General features: G+C 37.4%; 1 protein-coding gene across 2 annotated transcripts in view; it reads right to left on the bottom strand.

The window, feature by feature from the left end:
* The window catches only part of spns2 (SPNS lysolipid transporter 2, sphingosine-1-phosphate), an 84,656-nt gene extending 75,638 nt beyond the window's left edge, over positions 1–9,018 (bottom strand). For both annotated transcript variants that reach the window (XM_016472336.1, XM_016472337.1), the window contains exon 1: positions 8,603–9,018. In XM_016472336.1, the coding sequence (XP_016327822.1) occupies positions 8,603–8,834 (232 nt within the window). In that variant the 5' untranslated portion in view covers positions 8,835–9,018. The remainder of the gene's footprint in view (positions 1–8,602) is intronic.
* Between the last annotated feature and the right edge of the window lie 10,767 nt (positions 9,019–19,785).

Genomic DNA, 19,785 nt, shown 5'->3' with positions numbered 1-19,785 from the left:
ATCGCAATTACAATTTCAAGGGAATAATCGACAATTATGATTTTTGTCATAATCGTGCAGCCCTACTCCTGATAATTTGTATCTGTCCCAGTGTCTTTTATTACATCTATTTTCTTGCTATGCAAAGCACTATTTTCATCCACTCTCATTGAGAACAGCTGAGACTCTCCAGCGCAGTGATCCATCTCACTTTCTCCTTCATGAATTAGAGATAAATCTAATTTCTTCCTGGTCTAGTTTAATGCAGAACAGTGCAAGACACTCTCAAGAGACAGTATGTCTTAGATTTGTATTTTATCCTGAAGGCAAATTTAAAAAAAAGGCACACCAAAATTTTCCACCAGAAACCCAAGAGAAGTGTTCAAGAAGGAAAGAGTGTGTGAGATGATAAGAGCCATAAAGAAGTGTTTTTGGCTGTTTGAATTCAGATGCTTTGTATTGATTTTGTATTGTTAAGCACCTTTCTGTAGTGTGCACTGTTGACTGGTAACTATAGATTGGAGTAGCTGTGGGAAAACAAAACAACCACATCACTGGAATTCCAGCTCTACCTCCACATTCCACATCAGTGAGGTGGAGACACACACCTCACATACACACGCAGGTATTTTAGGCATTAGTTCAAGGTAATTATTAGGTTCTGGTGTGGCTAAATAACTCAAACTATTGTGGCTTACCTGGTAAGAATACCAAATTAATCCTTAAAGGAAACTAAGGTCTTTAAGAATTTGTCACATAGCAGGGATGGACTGTGCCTAAAAACAGACTTATGTCAGTCTAACACAAGCTATTGCCTGCTGTATTATGTAGTTCATATCTAGTTATTTTCACTCTGTGTTAATAAATAAAGTGGCTCAGGCACAGCAGTGACGTATCCTGACTATAATTTTATTCATATATTTCTCATACATTTATTCCTGTGATGGCAAAGCTGAATTTTCAGCAGCTATTACTCCAGTCTTCAGTTTCGCATGATCCTTGAGAAATCCAATATGCTGATTTGGTGCTTAAGAAACATTTCTTTTCTTAATATGTTTGCGGAAACTGCAAAACTTTTCCAGGATTCTTTGATGAAAAGAACATCATTTATTTGAAATAGAAATCTTTTATTGCGGTTCAACTTGATGCATCCGTGCTGAATAAAAGTATTAATTTCTTTCAAATTAAAAACAGCAAATTTGGTTTCAACAGCAGGCCCACAAGTCAACCAGGCCACCAGAAAAAGTCCCGGTGCTCCCTAAAGTCCCTGCGTACTGTTCAGCATACATAATGCATACTTGTCTCCATAGTATGCAAGAGGTTTTTTATGACTGGTAAATAAATGACTCTGAGAAATGAATGAGTTTGGAGAAAACACAGTCTGTTCCTCTGTGCACACCTGAGCCTTTAAACCCTGGACATCTACTCTTCACACACACTGAAACATCAGAGCTAGATTTCCCACTGAGGCGAAAGGGTTTCTGACATATATGTCGGGGTGACGAACAAAACCAGATGATTTCAAGTATAAATAGATGGCATACAGACACAGGAATACACATACAACATATCATAGATGTGCTTAATTGCAAGAAAAATATAGAAAAATGCTGCAAATGCAGACCATTGCAGTCAAACATTGGCTTGATGAGATGATATTTCAGTAGGCCTGTCCTTTGACCACTTCACTGATAGATATATCACAAAATGGACAGAAGTCTGAACCTATTTACCTACAGACAAAATGTTACACTGTGTAGTCACACATATACACGCTTAGGCTACAATCTGGGAAATAGCATATTACATAATACCTGGTGGCTGATTATTTACTCAATCACTATTGAATGGAGGGAAAGATGACATATTTTCCTCTTTAATGAGACTGCAAATACAGACATGCAGTTAAGTCCAGATTAAATATTAGTCCTGGCAATGTGGAGTGCTTCTGAAGACTCACTTTAGGGACAAAGCTGAGCTTTAGTAGTTTACCATATTGACCTTTCTTTTGATTTGATTTGGTCAATATTTACACAGAAGTCTTATATAAAAGCAGAACAGATTATCAGCCTAATCTATGAATATTATCCGCCCCCATATAACTGGAATAAGTACTCAAATATGATTTCAAGTCATTCATAATCAGAGATTCCAGTATCTCTCAATTATGTTGTAGTACCTATGGGGATTTGCTATGCTTTCAGAATGATTTAGCCATGTTGCATCCAGAAACGCTGAAGTCAGGGTCACTAAATTTGTCCGTCTCTGCTTGTAGAAATATGGAGGACAAAAAAATGTCAATTTCTTTTAAAAAATCCATCTCTTTGAAACCATTATACATTTTTCAGGATTCTTTAATGAATATAAAGTTAAAATAAACAGCACTTTACTGTCATTTCTGATTAATTTAATGCCTTCTCGCTAAATTGAAGTATTCATTTATTTTTGAGACTCTTATAACAAAATATGTAGTTATGTTTCTGTCTCTGTTTGTCCAATTGTAGTCATCATGGGATCAGAGGTCAGACCTGACGATGTCTCCTGCACTCAAATTCATACATTTCTGAACAGTCCTGAGCTAATACACAGTGACATACCTGAGACTTCAAATCTCACAGGTGCACTCCCCCTGCTTCCTTCACCCTCCTGTACAACTCTCCACCCTTAATCCCTTAGACACACTCCATCAAAAAGACACATGTTGAGGCTGACAATCACGGCGAATCCCCTTTTTTAAACAGATAAACACCCACACATACTACGCATCTGTTTGAACATGCAATGAGCTAAAAGCGGGCCACCAATTATATTAACAGGGTCAATGCCATTTAAACAAGCGCATCAGCCACTCTGGTGGAAAAACATAACAAACACTGTGCCTTGTTTGGATCATCCATGCTGCATTAAGTGAACATCACATGGGCTGAATGAAAGACAAGCCCGTTAAAAAATAAACCAGGAAAATCACATCCCGGTTCTCAGAGACTTGATTGTGTCAGTGATTATTTTGAGAACCATCAGGCTGCTTCGCCCAATACAGCCTATCTGGAGCAAGATGAGAATTTGTACCGCTGAACGCCATTCGTGTCTATATATACTTATACACTGACCTTATTGTTGAGGTCAGAAAGGCGGTCATGGTTGTGTGCTCTCCATAAGAAAACAGCTGAGGCAGATGAATGAAAATAAACGATTCAGGAAGGCTGGAAGCTCTTTTCGCTCACTTTCTTGCCTAACTTTTAGGGCTAGGTCAGGCTTAAGAAGCCAAGCTGTCTTCATGGAAGTAGCGGCTGTCACAGTAATGGTTTTACATGCTTGTGTAATGGATGCTGTGACCACATGAAAAGCACTGTGTCAAAAGGAGAAAGAGGTACCATCTAATTCCAACCACTCCTATCATAGCCAGCACATACATCAGCTAAATACAACCCCATAAAAACACACACACACACACACACACACACACACACATGCCAAGATCTTAATATGGGAGAACTTTAATATGAGGTCAAAAAGAAAACACTCTAATCAAGCACACCAATAGTTTCTCAAACACTAATGTATATTGTACTGCACTGTTATGGGGGATTTAAATACTTTGTACCTTCATCACTACACTCCAGCATTTTTAGCTAACTTGTAATCATCTTTTAATGGGTTTACTTTAATGGATTTATATTTCAGGTTTGAGGGAGACAACATCAGTAGTAAACACAACAGCTCTATAACTGCTTCTATGAGAAACAATTACAGTGCATATGGGAATCAACTTTAAGAGAAATTGAAGCCATTTGTTCTGCGTGAGGGTTTCAAGCTTATAAGTCAAGCTTATATACTCAATTACTGAGTTTTTCCATTACTTTCATGTTTTTGTTGTTGACAGTCCTTTAATATGTAAAACAAGCGAGTAAGGGAGAGAGACGACAGCCAAACCTAAAGTGACTAAGCCAACCTCAACACTTCATTTCAATACAGACAGCCAATTTCTTGGCCAAAAAGGTCCAATGTCTACTGTGAATAGTATAGCGATGTATGAAGCTCAGTTCACATAGAAGTCGCTTTCAAATCAAGCATCTTTCTGTTGGTCAACGCAGTGAATTTACGTGGCCAACTTGAACCCGTTGCAAAAATCCTGAATGTGTGGATTCCTATAAAAATTACTACATTTCACTTCACGAAAATTTGCTGAACAAAGGTAAATGTGACAGCACCTTAATTCAAACACCTCCAAAACACGTCATGGTACAGAACTTCCTTATAAGCGATTAGTCAACTTGTTCTTCAGACAACCTACTGAGTAGTAAATTCAAAAAATAAACATATAGGAGCTTTTGACATGATGTCATGCTTTTGCTGGTATCATTACTGTATGTGCAGCGCATGTGCTACGTGCTACTGCTGCTGACACTGTTTTGTTGCTGATAGGCCTTATCACAACTTCAATTCACACCACAAGGGGCACAAATGGAAATGACAGTGTGTGCGAGAGAGAGAGAGAGAGAGAGTGTTTTACAGAAGGGACTGCCAAAACTGAGCCAGCTAGACTGGACCATCTAGTGCAGAAAAGCAATGCAGCAAACATACTGTAGTCTCCACTTCCCCTCATAAACTGTGAGCCATGTGTATCTGAATGTGCAGATATGCTCATTTTCCCTCAGGGAGATCCTCTGGCTGCTGGATTACCCGTCACACTTAATTAGCACTTGCCTTGAGATTAAACAAACTCATACCTCAGATGCCTTTAGGAAAAAAAAATGCACTGAGCTATCACTGCCAAACCACAAATTTAATCAAACTAAATGGTTCACAACCTCAGAGCCATCAATCTGATCTCTCTGTCCTACTGGAAGCTGTGTTGGCAACCTACTGTGAAGCAACACAGCTTCCAGTAGGACAGAGAGATCAGATTGATGGCTCTGAGGTTGTGAACCATTTAGTTTGATTAAATTTGAGGTTTGGCAGTGATAGAAAGAGACAGATATAGATAGTGGACAAACATAATGGGCCAACAGGGATGGAAAAAAGTGGGCAAATCGGCTCCAATGTTGCAGAAATGCACCTCGGGCTAAACATAGAGAAGGATAAAGTCATTCCCATGGCTTTGACTAGCCAGATATGAGTTATAGTAGATAGCCTAGTCACCGAAAATACACAACATGAGTCTATAGTAACTATATTACACTCAAACCTACTCACTTATCCATAGTACACCCAAACACCCTGTGTCAGGTGATAAGCAGAAGTTTATTTTTCCCCAAGATTCAGCACACATTCAAATACTAGCATGGTTTTCTTCCTCTATGCTTCATTCTGTTGTGCGGTTCCTCGTGAGGGATTGGTTGTCTCTCCTCTGCTATAAAAACTGCACACCCACTAGTTTGGTTTAGGTGGAGAAAACAGCCAAATTAGAGCTTTGCTGTTCCCTTTCACACACACAAATATCAATCAATTAAACACAAGACCGACAAGGCTAAAATGACACACACTGCTTTTTCCCTTTTTTTGAGAATTAACATTTGGTTCTGGCTAACAGTGATGAGAGACTTTGGTTGATGCTAAAAGATTCCAAGACAACCACAGCCTAGAACGGCTTATAAAAAGTGAAATTGGCAGTAAATGAATATGACTTAAACAGCAAGAAAACTCAAATTAAGTGTTTTCACTGTGACAGTATTTATTAGACCCAATTGCAGTCATTGGAACTGCATTAATTATATTTTAAAGACACTGATTGAGAATGTAATGCAAAGTTGTTTGGTGTTACAAGCAACGACTGCATGCACATTTGATTTTATTTTGTTTGTGTGTGAGTTCATATGTGCAACTTAAAGTGCACCGCTGCACTAAAACTTAAGTGAACACAATTCAATTTACCATTTTTTACTACATCTCTGCAAATTTGGAAACATCACACTTTATGAATTACTTCTAGTTGATGGCTTAACCACTCTTTTAGCCTTAAAGAAATAGTTCAAAACAAAGAGCTGTCACCTTTAATCACTCTAATATCATTCCAAATGTTTATGACTTTCTATTTTTAGATATTTTAAAAGTCCAAACAGCACTGACCTCCACTGACTTTCAATGTATGAAAAAAACACCATCTTTTGCATTATACGTAAGAAATAAGGAGTCATACAAAATGTTTGTTTTGGGATGAACTATCCCTTTAATGTACCCTCAGACACACAACCCCACAAACAAGCCACTGCTGAAAGTCATTAATACGATGACTGTGTCAGTCTGACTGCAGGACAAATGACTGAACAACCACTTCTATCTCAGCTGCCATGTGGATCATTCTCTTGCTCTCTCTCTCTCTCATACTAAAGAGTGGTCATCACCACTGCAGGATGGCTGCGTCAGCTCTACCCTCTTTACCCAAGAAGGGGGCTTCACCCTCACATCACATGCTTGATCAGTCAGGAACTGAAGTGTAGAAGAGATGCTAAACTCAACAACATGCAGTTTGCTGCTGCAGCATTCACAGACAAACACATACACTTATACACAACTCCTCTCTTGAGAACTGACTAATTTGCTGCAATCTCCCTGCAGTCATCATCTCACACATATACATTCTCCATTTCATTCTCTTCATTCATCGAAACTGTTCAGATGTAACTCGTTGTTTAAAAGCCAAGAGATTGATTAACTGTATATGTTTCACATGAGGAGTTGCACAACATGATAAAGGATCTTCTTTTTCATGGACAAATGTGTGTGTCTGTTACGTCACTTGAGTAAAAATGGGTGGAATTTAGCTTACATTGATACTTTTATCTATGAAAGTGGATGATAAATCTGTCTTTTCAGGAAAAGGTGTTGATTTTAGAGATGGCGAGATTAGATGAGATTTATATATCCCACGTAAACACATCTTTTTCATAATGTTATCACAGCTCGCTTGACTTATGTAATGCTGCTGAACCCTGTAGTATAGGCTACAATCAAGCGCTACAAAACGCCATGGGGCGATAACGTTGCCTTTGCTAATTTTCTTCTTTCAACTCCTCACAATTTTCACTCCATGTTTCACTCCAATTATTGACTGACATCTTAAATTGTTCCATCTGGCAAAGTAACGCACCTTTGCATACGTTTAAAAGGATGAGAGAATACTTTGCCAGAGCGAATCCTGCATTATTATCTTTCGATGCATCCCGGGTTTTGCTGAATAACTACAGCCCCCCATAACAATAACATACATGCTGCAGCGGCGCGCCATTCAAGCATCTCGCGCTGTCAAAAGTGTCTGTGTGAAGCGCGCAAGAGGGAACACGCAGTTCAGCGCGGAAAGAACAGGCACTGCGAACATTACCATTTAATTTATGCAATCGTCATAATGTGAAAATACCGTTTTTTCTTTTACCAATTAATAATGTGTGTAGTTTAGTAAAAATATATATATTTTCAAGTATACAGTAGCCTATGTTAATTAAAATAACATTACCAATTTTTAATTTACAAGCGCTACCAAATAATTGCATATCAAATACTTGCTTTGTATTTCTCAGTATTTCAACTTATGAAATCTACAATGTGATTATTTTGTCAAGAAACACACACGAAAGTTGTTATGGCAAAAATCCCTAGCTAATTGCGCACTCTTGCTTTGTTCCAAAACTCTAATCATTAGTTATTCATGAAAATTACCCGTCAGAGTGGGCTGGAGCAAATGTCAGCTGACATGTCTCAGATCACCGAGTATAGGCTACCCATTCAATAAACGCATTAATCTGCACTTTTTGAGGCATGCTACATTTGACACAACATAAAAACTAGTAGGCTAGATTAAATCTGTTCTAGTTTCTATGGAAACATGTCAGACCGCGGCTGCGCTCTGCCTTTATTCCTGAATAACTTCATTCCTGATACCAGGGGCATCTTGTGTTGTAGCGCTACTGAGGTTACTATTTATAAAACTATGGATATAAGATGTGTCCCTCGAGAAGTTTGCTTTAAATTAGTGGACTGTAATGTCCTCGGGTATATCACTACTGCTTTACAGAGATCAGTGTATGTACGTCTGAACGTAGTCGATTATGTTTGGACACAATGTCCATTACTTTCACATCCATTAGATGAGTTGATAAATACCTTACGTTATTTTGAGTCGCATTATATATTTACATTACTAAGGAACCTAATGCGTAATTATTGTGTGGAGTTGCTCTATAGTCAATAGTAATTGATTATAGGAGCCTTTGTGTAACGTGGATACTGATTTGGAAAAAAAAGCTCATGATAGACATAAAATTATACATGGGGCCACTTGTTATGAGGATTTGGATTTTCACTCATTTTAGCAGGCAAGATTCAGTTGATCTAAGATCACTCACAATAATAATCAATATCTTGTTAGTAGGCTACAACGGGGTTAGCTCTCAATCCGGATGGTTTGATTAAATCACACAGAATAAGACCGTCCTTAACCCGCTCAATGAAACTCAGCACGTGTGCAGCGAGATGATCAAATGGCAAATGATCACTTGATTTATGTTGATGTTTAAATTCAGATCAGTGTTTTGAACTGAAACCTCTCTGTAAGTGAAACATTAAACAATACAAATGATGACTAGAGCGATTTTCGCTCTCCTGGTCCAGAACATGCTGGTCTTACCTGCTACGGTGTATCTGTCCATGTAATTGAGCACATTTCCAAAACTCAGAATCCCTGCGGCTACGAACGGAGACCGGCATCGGAGTAATGCGGCACGGAATTTCTGCCCAGGGTTGCAGGGATGCAGGTCTGGACTGGATTTAAGAGCCGGACTCATGCTTCCAGACAGCGTGTGCACCTCATCCGAACTGCTGCACCCCTCGATTTCACATCCATCGCTCTCCACGCACATCTTCTGGCACGACAGATCCAGCGCAAACGATTGAACGATTTCTGAACGGAGACAGGACGGTTTGGACGGAAAAGTGTAGCACCTCTGAGCGAAAAAGAAAAACTTAGTGTTACTCGCGAAGAATACAAATCATTGATTTGATTATTGCTCGCTGAGCTCGGTTCATGTCTGTACAGTGACAGGACTGAGCGCTCGGGGAGCTCTGTAGTGTGTTGTATGCAGGAGGCGTGGTTGCGCGTTAAGTCCCGCCCCTCCCACTAAGGATCTACAGTGTGCACGGAATGCTCATGTCAAAGAAGGGAATGTCACCTCAACGACATTTAGCAGTGACAGAGCGCACCCAGGGCGCCTCGTGCTGCGTCGTGCAAAGTTGCTTTGTCTCTTTCGGTTTCTCTTTTTTTCTGACGTAAAAGATGAATCGAGTGAAATGACGTGGAATATCCTCTTTTCAATTAAGGTGTAAAGGAAAAGAAAGCGCGTGAGCCGTGTGGAAACATTAGGCTTGGAAGCAGTTCATGGTCATTTTTTTGTAGACTCGAGACGGGGTGCGAATTAGGCTGTGGGCTGACCCTCCCTTCTAAGCTTTAAGCCCTCCCAAAGGAGTGCTAAACAAATATTGAAGAGTACATTAAATAGGTTTAATTCTATAATTGTAAATAAATACATTTAAGCAAGTCTCACATTTTCACCCGTCGCCAATTAGAGAAATGTTGTTCGCCCGAGGATGGTAACCATAGCAACAGAACGCCGCTAGAGGACTTTTCGTTAGGATCAGTATTAAAAGATACAAAAAAAAGATACGTATATAAAAAGATACGTATCGGCAAAATAAGTATAGTAATTTTTATCATTTTATTGTAGATTAACAAATAACACGTTTATATTTTAATGTATATATGTATATATATATGTATAAATATCGCGATGTATATTTCGCGATATTTTATACATAAAATAATTATAGTAGCATATATATGCGTCGGTGTCTTAAATATATGAAAATGAGAAAAGTGATTCTGACATTAATGATATGAAACTATTCATATGACTCGATTAAAGACTGAAAATGTAGGCTAGCTACCTGGTTCGTACACGTGAAATTTCCTCTTTAAATATGTTTGCAATACAAAACTTTCTGAAATACCAGTTTATGAGTGCATTGAAGTTACTTCTGTCAAATCCCGCAGTGTTTGATTACACTTTGCTTCAAAGTACTTAGGATACAATCTTTTAGTAATTCGTGTGAAAGCGTTTGCGTGGTTTAATGCTGTACTTAAATAGTAAGACGAAGTAAGTCGATACGCGATCCGTGGTCTTCAGCACTCTGGACAGCTCATTGTCACTCTCTGCAGCCACACAGAATTATAGAATAAACACTGTTTCACCTCAGCAGTACAGTGACTTATTACACTCACTGCATCTACTGATTCATATTTTGCTAATTATTTACTGGGAAACATTAATCTGACATTACAATTTGTGGTTGGGTAATATTTGATTAAGGTAAACATACGGATACTGTTAATCGTTTTATTTACTTCCTTCATATGTGTTGGATTAATTAATTAAGGATTATTGATCACTTTTTGGCTCATTTTATTGTCCGCTTTTCACCGAAACCAAATCAATTAGCGAAGATTAGATCAAATTACGTCATTAAGTGCATCTATAGCTTTCCCCTCTTTTTGATCACTAGTTTTTGACAGCGCGAAATTCGTAGCACATTGTGAAACTCTGGAGGACAGACAGCAAACGTGTCTAACCCCTGTTATAATGGCTATCTTTCAAATAAACGGTTTCCACGAGACTTTGAATATCCTTTGGGAAATGTCCAAAGTGCGGGGGATGTTACTGTAGTTAAGATTTATCTCGAGTGCAGAAAAGTCTTTTAGGAAGTGCGCCGGTCATCCTCATGAGGGAAGGCTGAAAGATGCGAGACAAATTATTGTCGGAAAAGAGGGAAGTTATTCGTTTGTTATTGTTCCCTTCATCTTAATTCCCAGAGGGTATGCTACTCGTCAGAACAAATCAATCTAAACGGGGTCATAAGTAGCTTAATATGATGCTTTTTCTGCTCTGCCACTTGAGTGCTTTTCAACATTAACTAGTCTTAATACTTTAACAGAATTAGACAGTAAGGTAAGAAAAAATATTTTCTGAAAACGTTTTTAAAAGACTTGCTATAATTAATTCATTCCTATAAAATGATTTTCAGTGACTTAGAGGTGTTCATAGAGCTTAAAAAAAAGTCAAAAAATATGTATGGCTTTTCTGAGCTGAATTAATCTAAATAATTATTAAAGTAAATATATCCACTCTCAGAAAAAAAAAGTACTAAGCGCTAATACGTACACTTTAGGTACCAATATGTACTTTTAAAGTACTAATATGTACCTTTAAGGTACTAAAATGTACAATTTAGGGGTAAATATGGTACAAAGATGCTCTTAGCTTTTGTACCTTAGGGTAATCGCCAGTGGCAGCTTTACCGTTTTTTCTTAAAAGTGGTGATGACTGTATCAAGAAAATTGGCAAAAAATGTATCAACTGCTGCCTATAAGAAAATTTCTTACAAATTAAAAGTTCTGTTCACATTTACATGGTTTTAGACTAATCAAACTGATCAAAATTTAACACCACAACATAACGAAATGTGTCAACAAAATCAAAAGCAACAGAAAAATAAATACAACTACCAAAAGGTTGATTGATTTGAGCATAATTATGCATGTCCACAGACACAGAAGATATTTTTTCAGTGATACTTCCGTGAAATATGTTTGTGATAATGCAGGGTCAGTATTCAGTACACTGCCTACAGTTTAAAAGACCTTGTGGTCTTCAGTAACCTTCCTGAGTGATCTGCATGCCAGCAAATTCCACATCCTATTTACTGGTCACAGGCTGTGCAATAAGGAACCAAGCATCTTTATCTGTCTCCTGCTGTATATCAGCAGCTTTCTAGCAAAGGCTGGATCACAGATAACCAAAACAAACCAAATACCTAAAGTTACCTTTGTCATCAACAAATCCTGAATTCCTTCTGGTTGGCTTGGTTTTGCACTGCATAGGCTATCAGTATCAGTATATGTATGCCTAAACTGATTAATAAAAGAAACACACACTCAGAGTAATTTGTGTAGATACGTGCATTTGTATTCTGTTTTTGTGGTTCATATCATTTACTATCACCAAAGGAAGCCTCCGTAACTCCTGTCCCTTAAATAATGACATGATAAGCTCTATGAGACGGAAAGGAAAAGGGGCCAGTCCTGTTTGACTTCCACAATATCATTTATCTTCCTTTCCATTCCGCACTGTTAAGCAGCTGAACTTCTGACTCATGGATCAAAGTACAAAGAAAAGTGTGTTTGAAGACATTTTAAAAACATGTTTAACGACATTTCTTTGATATAATGCACTAAATATCACTAAATTAAAGATGAAAGAAGCAAGCTGAGTCTTGTTAGGCGGACTTTTGAAAGTAATGAACCCATGTTTTTTCTAGTTTTTACATAGTATGCTTGAGGACAGAATGAGTATCAGTCTTGTCAGACTGTGGAGATCACACTTCAGTTATTTAGTTTGAATTTCCATTACACAGGAACAAACAGAACATGCTTGATAGCAGCTGCTGCATGCAATGGTATGATCATACAGAGGGAGAAAGACAAAAAAGAGAGAGGGAAAAACTGATTATGGAGTAGAATAGACTATTAAACAAGAGCACTTAAGAGTGATACATAAAATAACAGTGTGTTGGCAAGCAGTCAGAAAGTAAAAAGAACTTTAAAAAGAAGATGGGGACATGGAGAAAAAGGAGGACACTGAGAGAGTGGGACTAAGAGAGACAGATGGAGAAGTGTTATGAGAAGTGTTATGACCTGCTGGTCTATGCTATAGGAAAGCTGTTAGAAACCAAGCAAGGAGGACAGATAGAGAAGATGTGGGGAGAGAGAGGTGAGGTTAAAACAATTGTTTTAAACAATGTACAAGAATGAACTCCAGTCACTGTGTAAATGTAACCTCCCTAAACAAACAGTGTTGAATAAAGATCCCTTGTGTAACTGTAGAAACAAAGCTTTTTGACTGTATTTGAATGTTGAAATTTGATTATAAAAAGCACTGGCATTCATCACAAAGGAAAACAAAACTTTTAAATGTTTACTCTTCAAAAAAAATCTCCTTTTCAGAGAATTACGCATCTGTGCACTGTACAAGACACCATGCATTTAGGGTAGTAATGTAAGGCAATGGTCATTTAAATAGTGGGTAAACAAAAAATATGAATATTTTTTAAACAGTAAATTGATATAATTGTTACAAATTTATAAAACAACATATATACAAAAGTCAGAACTGAAATAAAGATTACAGGTGCACAGCCAGCTTCCTATCTCCACACTAAATGGAATTATATTGCCCAAATAAACACATATGGTCACCAGTTTATTTCTGTCAATTAAATGCAAACTACAACAAATACGTAGAAAATTCTTAATAAAAGAGCTTTTTGTCTGTCTGGGTGTCCTGGAACAAAAAACAGCAATGCTTCGCCTGATTTCATTCTGATTTTGTGTTGATTTTATGTTGTCATAAAAAAATGACAATGACAGATAAAGTCAGTCATACGAAATTATGGCTTTCAAAATGGGTTTTAAAGAACCATTCATAGCATACTGAAGACTTGGCTTGGCTTATGGCTTATGTCTCAGAAGGTTAATATGAGGCCCAGAATATTCCAATTGGTCACAGTGAATCAAATTATTATTTTATGGTTGTATCAATATGTTAAATGTGATATGCTCCTCACAGCAACCATCACAAAATTGCAAAATGGCACAAAGCCAGATTGTGGTTTTGATGGTGTATGTCTGCATGTGCCAGAACCACAAAATGCTATGTGTCATTGTACAGGAAGTGTATATAATCAAACCTCCCCAAGTTGAGGTTCTGATACTGGTGTTTTCTCCGCCTGCACAAAAGCATTTAGATTTCACAGTATAGCAGCAATAACATTATTATTAATAGTAGTAAAAATAGCTGTAGTTGAGAACTTAAAGCAGTAAAGTAGAACTAAAGTCTCCCAAAATCATAAAAATTGTCAAAAAAGGGCCTCTGATCATTTATAATGTCAAAATGAACAAAGTAAAAAGTTTAACTTGTGAAGTATTAATATAAGTATTAGTATAAGATTTAAATTAGCCTCAAAGGAAATGAGCTAAATGTTCTCCCCATTAAGTTAAATTGTACAGTTACTGCTGTGAGAAGATAAATGGGCCCCTGACAACAATTTATACCACTCAACCTCATGTTTCATTTTTTCAAACAGAGATTTGGCCTTTGGTAGATCAGTCATTTAAGGGATAAGGTCAGAGCAGATTTTTTTTAATCCACTTTATTTAAAAGCACTGTATTTTTAACTGGGAATGGATGAAAGTTAATAGTTAGTACTCGTCTGCAGCACTTGGTTGAGTTGTGCAAAGCTCTGGTTGATAATACTTGTTGGTGACTGTAGCCATGGCGAGAGCAGGAGAGCGACAGGGTCACACCAATGCAATGAATAAGAGGATTCTGGCAGCCTGGAGACTACAGGCTTTTTAGCTGTCACAGGGCGTTATGAACCCAAGTGGTGAATGGCCTCTGACTCAGCTAAAAGGGCCAGTGCTCAAAACCAGGGAGAGAGAAAGAGAGAGAGAGACTGATTAACAGAAAAGGGAAATAAAAGGAATAGGTCACACCAATGAAGGCAGAATGTGTTTACTTAAATCCAAGACTTTGCAAAAACTAAAAGCTTTTATTCTAAATGACCATGTGATCTAGCCCCCTCATGAACAATTCTCTTTTGTTTCCATATGTATTACTATTACTTTTTCACCATGTCATGTTTATTTGTTTGATCTTCTCTCTCTGTATCTTTTTCTCTCTTTGGCCATGTTTTCCCTCCTCTACTCTAGCTGGTTCTGTTTGTTCTTTTCATTCTGATTCTATGTTGGCAGATTTAACTCAAGATCACAGAAACGTCTTCCTAGTCTGTTTTATCTCTTATGTTCCCTCTTTCTTACCCATTAAACTTTTATTTATTCCCCAACTTGCTTTATTGTTAGCTGTTTTGCATTATGAAACAAGCCAAGACACAGCAGTAGATCATTCTATTGACTTTCCCACATAGTTCAAATGTTGATTTCAGTTTCAATATACGAAGTGTTCTAGTCTCACTTATTATTGGATTCTAAATAAATAAATATGTGGGCATGAAGTATTATTTTATGATCTTACCTGTATATTGTTTTAAAACTTCCACTGAGAAAAAAATAGCAACAAGATGAACACTGCAACATTATTATTTGTAATATTAATACTAGGGGTGACCCCGAATAGTCGACGATTCGATGCTTCGATAGGAGGAGCCTGATTCGACTACCAGTCTGACAGTCGAATATTCGCGGGGTGTTATGGTCATGCCATTTTGGCTATATGGGGGTGCTCAAATGTCTGATTTCACACAGAACTACCGTTTTTTCCCCCAATAAGTTAATATACAGCCTATTATGATAATGCTGTAAATACGAATCTGAAAAGATCATACACATAACATTATAATGAGAACACTATTATAATAAAACGCTGTGAATTTTTTGAGTTTATGCCGTGTTTCTGCACGTTGTTGCATGAAGAACGCGTCCACAAAAGGTGTTCACTCAGAACAGCGCAGACACGTTCATGTGCATTTGGGCCCTTTTTGCAGATAGCCTATAAGTCGTAATATTAACGTTATGTTGTATACATAACGAAGCGTATTCTATATGAGATAAATGATGAGTTAAATCTCATTGATTAAAAACCTGCTATCATATGCGTCACTCTACTGGTCATCTTCAGCGCGTGCAGCTCAAAACAGAAATGCAGAACATTAATAACTGCTGTCATATACATAATGAGAACACTATTGTAAAAAATGTTGTGACTTCTTACGGTTTCGCTGACGATTAATGTTAACTAATATTTTAATCAAAACATAAAACATTATTTACCCCGTTTGTATCTGCAAAGCGTCCGGTACGCATTTTTTCTGTGTTAACGTCAGTAATTATGACTGTCGAATGTCTGACTTGACTCTTGGTAATGTATTTTGTAATGTATTCAGTAAAAGTGATAACAGATAAAAAAAGTTTCATCAGTTGTGTATAAAATGAGAGAGTGTGAGTAAGTGGAGTGAAATGAGAGACATGAATGTAGCACTGGTTACAGTAGACAATAGAAAAGTCTGTGAGGGATAGTGCGTTCAATGGATTGAACTGTTGTTTAACAACATACCGATTGTTTAGCTGATGTGACGTCTTTCCGAAACTCTCAGTAGACAAAAATCCATAAAACTGTTTTGAAAGTTTTGAGTTGTCAAAAATGACATGATTTAAGGCCTTTATACAATGCATGCCACTGTAAAGACTACAGCTCTATCCCTCACAGCCTCTGCATTAAATTTAATATGGCATCTAAACTGATTATGGTCCAATACCTCTGTTAGTGGACTGATGTACAGCATGAACAATGGCGAATAAATGCCACAATTAACCAATCAAAATCAAGTATGCCAAAGAGCTGTTTAATAGGTGTTGTTATGTCTTGATGTCTCTTTTTTGCTGTCTCTCTTGGAGATGTTTTTTGGCACTCATTCTGATGATGCTGGTCGCACACACACACACACACACAAAAGTAACCACTACTGAATTAATAAACAGATAATTTAAAGCATGTCTTTCTGGCTCCATACTGTCTCTGTGGACATCCTTTGCCTAGCTGGCTGTCCTATTGATGCCTTCCTTCCTGTGTGGTGGAGCCACAGAGCTGTATGGCAGATAATACATTATCATTTTTCCAGCCACAATGTGTTTTGAATGATAAATTGGGGCTCCTTTTAAACACATCCATGTAAGAACCTGATAATGAGGCCCCTGGTGCGTTCCATCTATCACGTTTTAGCTGGAAAAGCTCACTTGTGGGCAAATAAAATTACAATTAGCAATGTTTTAGCAGTTCTGATAACACTCTTACAACTGATAAGTATTTATAAACATTTTTTTTAAATTTTCTCTTTATATACAGTCTCGAGTTTACGCTCCCACAGATGACCTTCAATTAGGAGCACATGCATTGGCTGAGGTTTCGGGAAGCACCTGCTCTGGGGAAAAGCATTCCATGAATTCCAATTTGAAGATATATGAGTCAGAGATTGAGAACATCCCTTTCAAAGCCAGTCGCTAATAGCTCATTCCAACATGAAGTACAGTCTCATTAGCCAATTTATTTAGTACTTGCCACGACACCCTACTGAATTTCTGTTCTGCAAAGCTGAAGCCCACGTTTCATCTCTGGTTTTGCTGGCTCTGTGCTGTTACATTCCGTCCAGAAGCTCACACTGCTTTTGAGGAGTAGAAAATTGTGCTCCAACTGGAGTTAGGCAAAAGAGTTTGTATAGCCTAGAATTAGGTTAAAATAAATGGGTGCAATCGAGATCAAATTGACTTTAATTGGATTTAATACAATTCACCAAAAATCGCTCTTTCAAAAAAAAAACATATTTTGTTTTCAGAAACTGTGAATATTATAAACAGTACTGTAATAATTTTATCATTTAAAAAATATATATTTTAAACAGAGGAAGTGTGGAAAAGCAGTTCTGTGTGCTTTTCTGAAGGTTAAACAGTATAGAGTATGGTATTAACAATGCCAAGGTCATGGGTTTGTGTCAAACTGACCAGCAACCAAAAACAAGGGTTAGAAACACATATTACATTCCAGTTATCTCGGTTTATAGGCCAGTCTATAGTAATGATTTAAACAGACACTGGCCTCTCTGTGAATTGCTATGTCTCAATGGTTCTAAAACTGTACACTAGTAAAAAAAAAAAATAAATAAAAAAGGTATTTGGTTTATATATACGGAGACAATCTTAGATGACTCAAGCTGCTCAAACAGATAGAACCTGTCCTGTTCATGGCCTAATAGAGGACAGTATCATTACTGAGGCAGCTGATCTTCAGTGAGTTGACTCTTCCATCCTCAACCGCTTCCGGTTTGTCATTCCGAGTGACTCCAGGACACGTAAACACAAGAAACCCCAAGCTGTTTTTCATTCCCACTACATCATCTCGTTGTGGAGAGTTATTCTTGCTATTGACATACAGATGAATGCGGTTACACAGATAAGTGACTGAATACAATATTCCAGGCCAGCCTGGTCATTTCCAGACCACAAGGACGCAGTGGCAAATGAAAATAGAACTTTTGGCTGTGGGCTTCACAATGTCAGTGTGATGTGGATTGAATATGCTAGGTCCCTTTATTTCTTTTGCTTTCTTTGCCCTGATCTCTTTTCAAGGGTTAGTTCACGCAAAAAAAAAGAAAGAAGAAAATTCTGTCATCATTTACTTATCATTGTGTAGTTCCAAACATCTATGAGGTTCTTTCTTCTGCGGAACACATATTTTGAATGTTTCAAATGTATCTTTTTTTCCAAAACAACATTGGACCACGTTGACTTTCATTTGACTGTCTATTTTCATACAAGTTTGGAAACAACAGGAGGGTGAGTAAATAATTTTCACATTTGACCTAACTATTCCTTAATCAAACTAACAGTGCTTCTGTCTGTTCTGTCTGTAAAAATAAGCATAAGCATGTTTGAAGCCTGCTGAGTAGCTGCAACTATTTCTGTCTTTTTAGCTGAAATATATAGAGCATATACAGTCATGTCATTTGCAAGCTTCCGGCATGGACACACACATATGCACACGCACACATTTTGTTATTGTTTTTGGAGCCAAGGAGATGTCTGGAGTGTGCTATGCAGGAAGGTAAAGACCATGTCACTGCTGACCTCCATGACCTTGGCACAATACGCAAGAACGTCAAACCACCAACATGCATCACAAAACAGCAGGAAACTCCCATAAAACACGTTCATGTTCAAAGCAAACAAGGACACACTAATGCACAAATGTCAAGTTTCACACATGCACATATACTGTACAACTATTCAAAAGTTTGGGGTCAGTACGATGTATATATTTATTTATTTATTGAAATGCTTTATTCAGGAGGGATGCATTAATCAAAAGTGACAGTAAATACATTCAGAATGTTACAGAATATTTATATTTCAAATGCTGTTTTTTTGAACAGTCTATTCATCAAAGCTACCAATGGAAAATGTATCAAAATTTCCATATTACACAACACAACTGCTTTCAACATTGAAGAAATGTTTCTTGAGCACCAAATCAGCATATTAGAATGATTTTAAATTGTAATAATATTTTACAATATTGCACAATATTAACACATTACAAATTGATGAAAAAAAAACAACATTCTAGTGCCCCCTCAAAAATTGTTTATATTGAATACTGCCTTTTTTTTTCTTTTTTTTTTTGCATTTGATCCTTTCTTACTCGCTACCATTCTATTGTGCTTTAAACACAGATACACATGAAATACATACAAACATTGACAAACTCTCATTGACTGCAAAGTAGTTTAGTTCAGATATATCAGAGCTGACATCTTTCTCCCCAGACTCCCCTCTGAAGTTTCCACATTTTGTCCTTGAACAAAGACACTAAATTTAGCCTGCAGAGGGAGAGAGAGATGCATAGATGATAGAAATAGAGAGTCTTTTATCACAGATTTTAATAATGCATCACGCATCTCCATTCTAGACAAGTCTCATTGCAGCGAGGCTGCTCAGTCATGGTAATGTGTCTGTCATTCCTTCCAAACTGCTTCAGTCTGTGTTTGTAGACAGAGACACTGTGACTGTCCTCCTCTAACTCTGCTCGCCGCCACAATCACACTCACAGCCTGTGCATTGAATTCTGATGTCTATCTCCATATTTCAATGAACCATAGACAGACAAACAGACAGACAGACAGACAGACAGACAGACA

Source organism: Sinocyclocheilus anshuiensis, unplaced genomic scaffold, assembly GCF_001515605.1.
Source record: "Sinocyclocheilus anshuiensis isolate Anshui unplaced genomic scaffold, SAMN03320099.WGS_v1.1 scaffold668, whole genome shotgun sequence".
In the NCBI taxonomy this organism is placed as follows: Eukaryota; Metazoa; Chordata; class Actinopteri; order Cypriniformes; family Cyprinidae; genus Sinocyclocheilus; species Sinocyclocheilus anshuiensis.
This window is presented reverse-complemented; position numbering and strand designations above follow the sequence as displayed.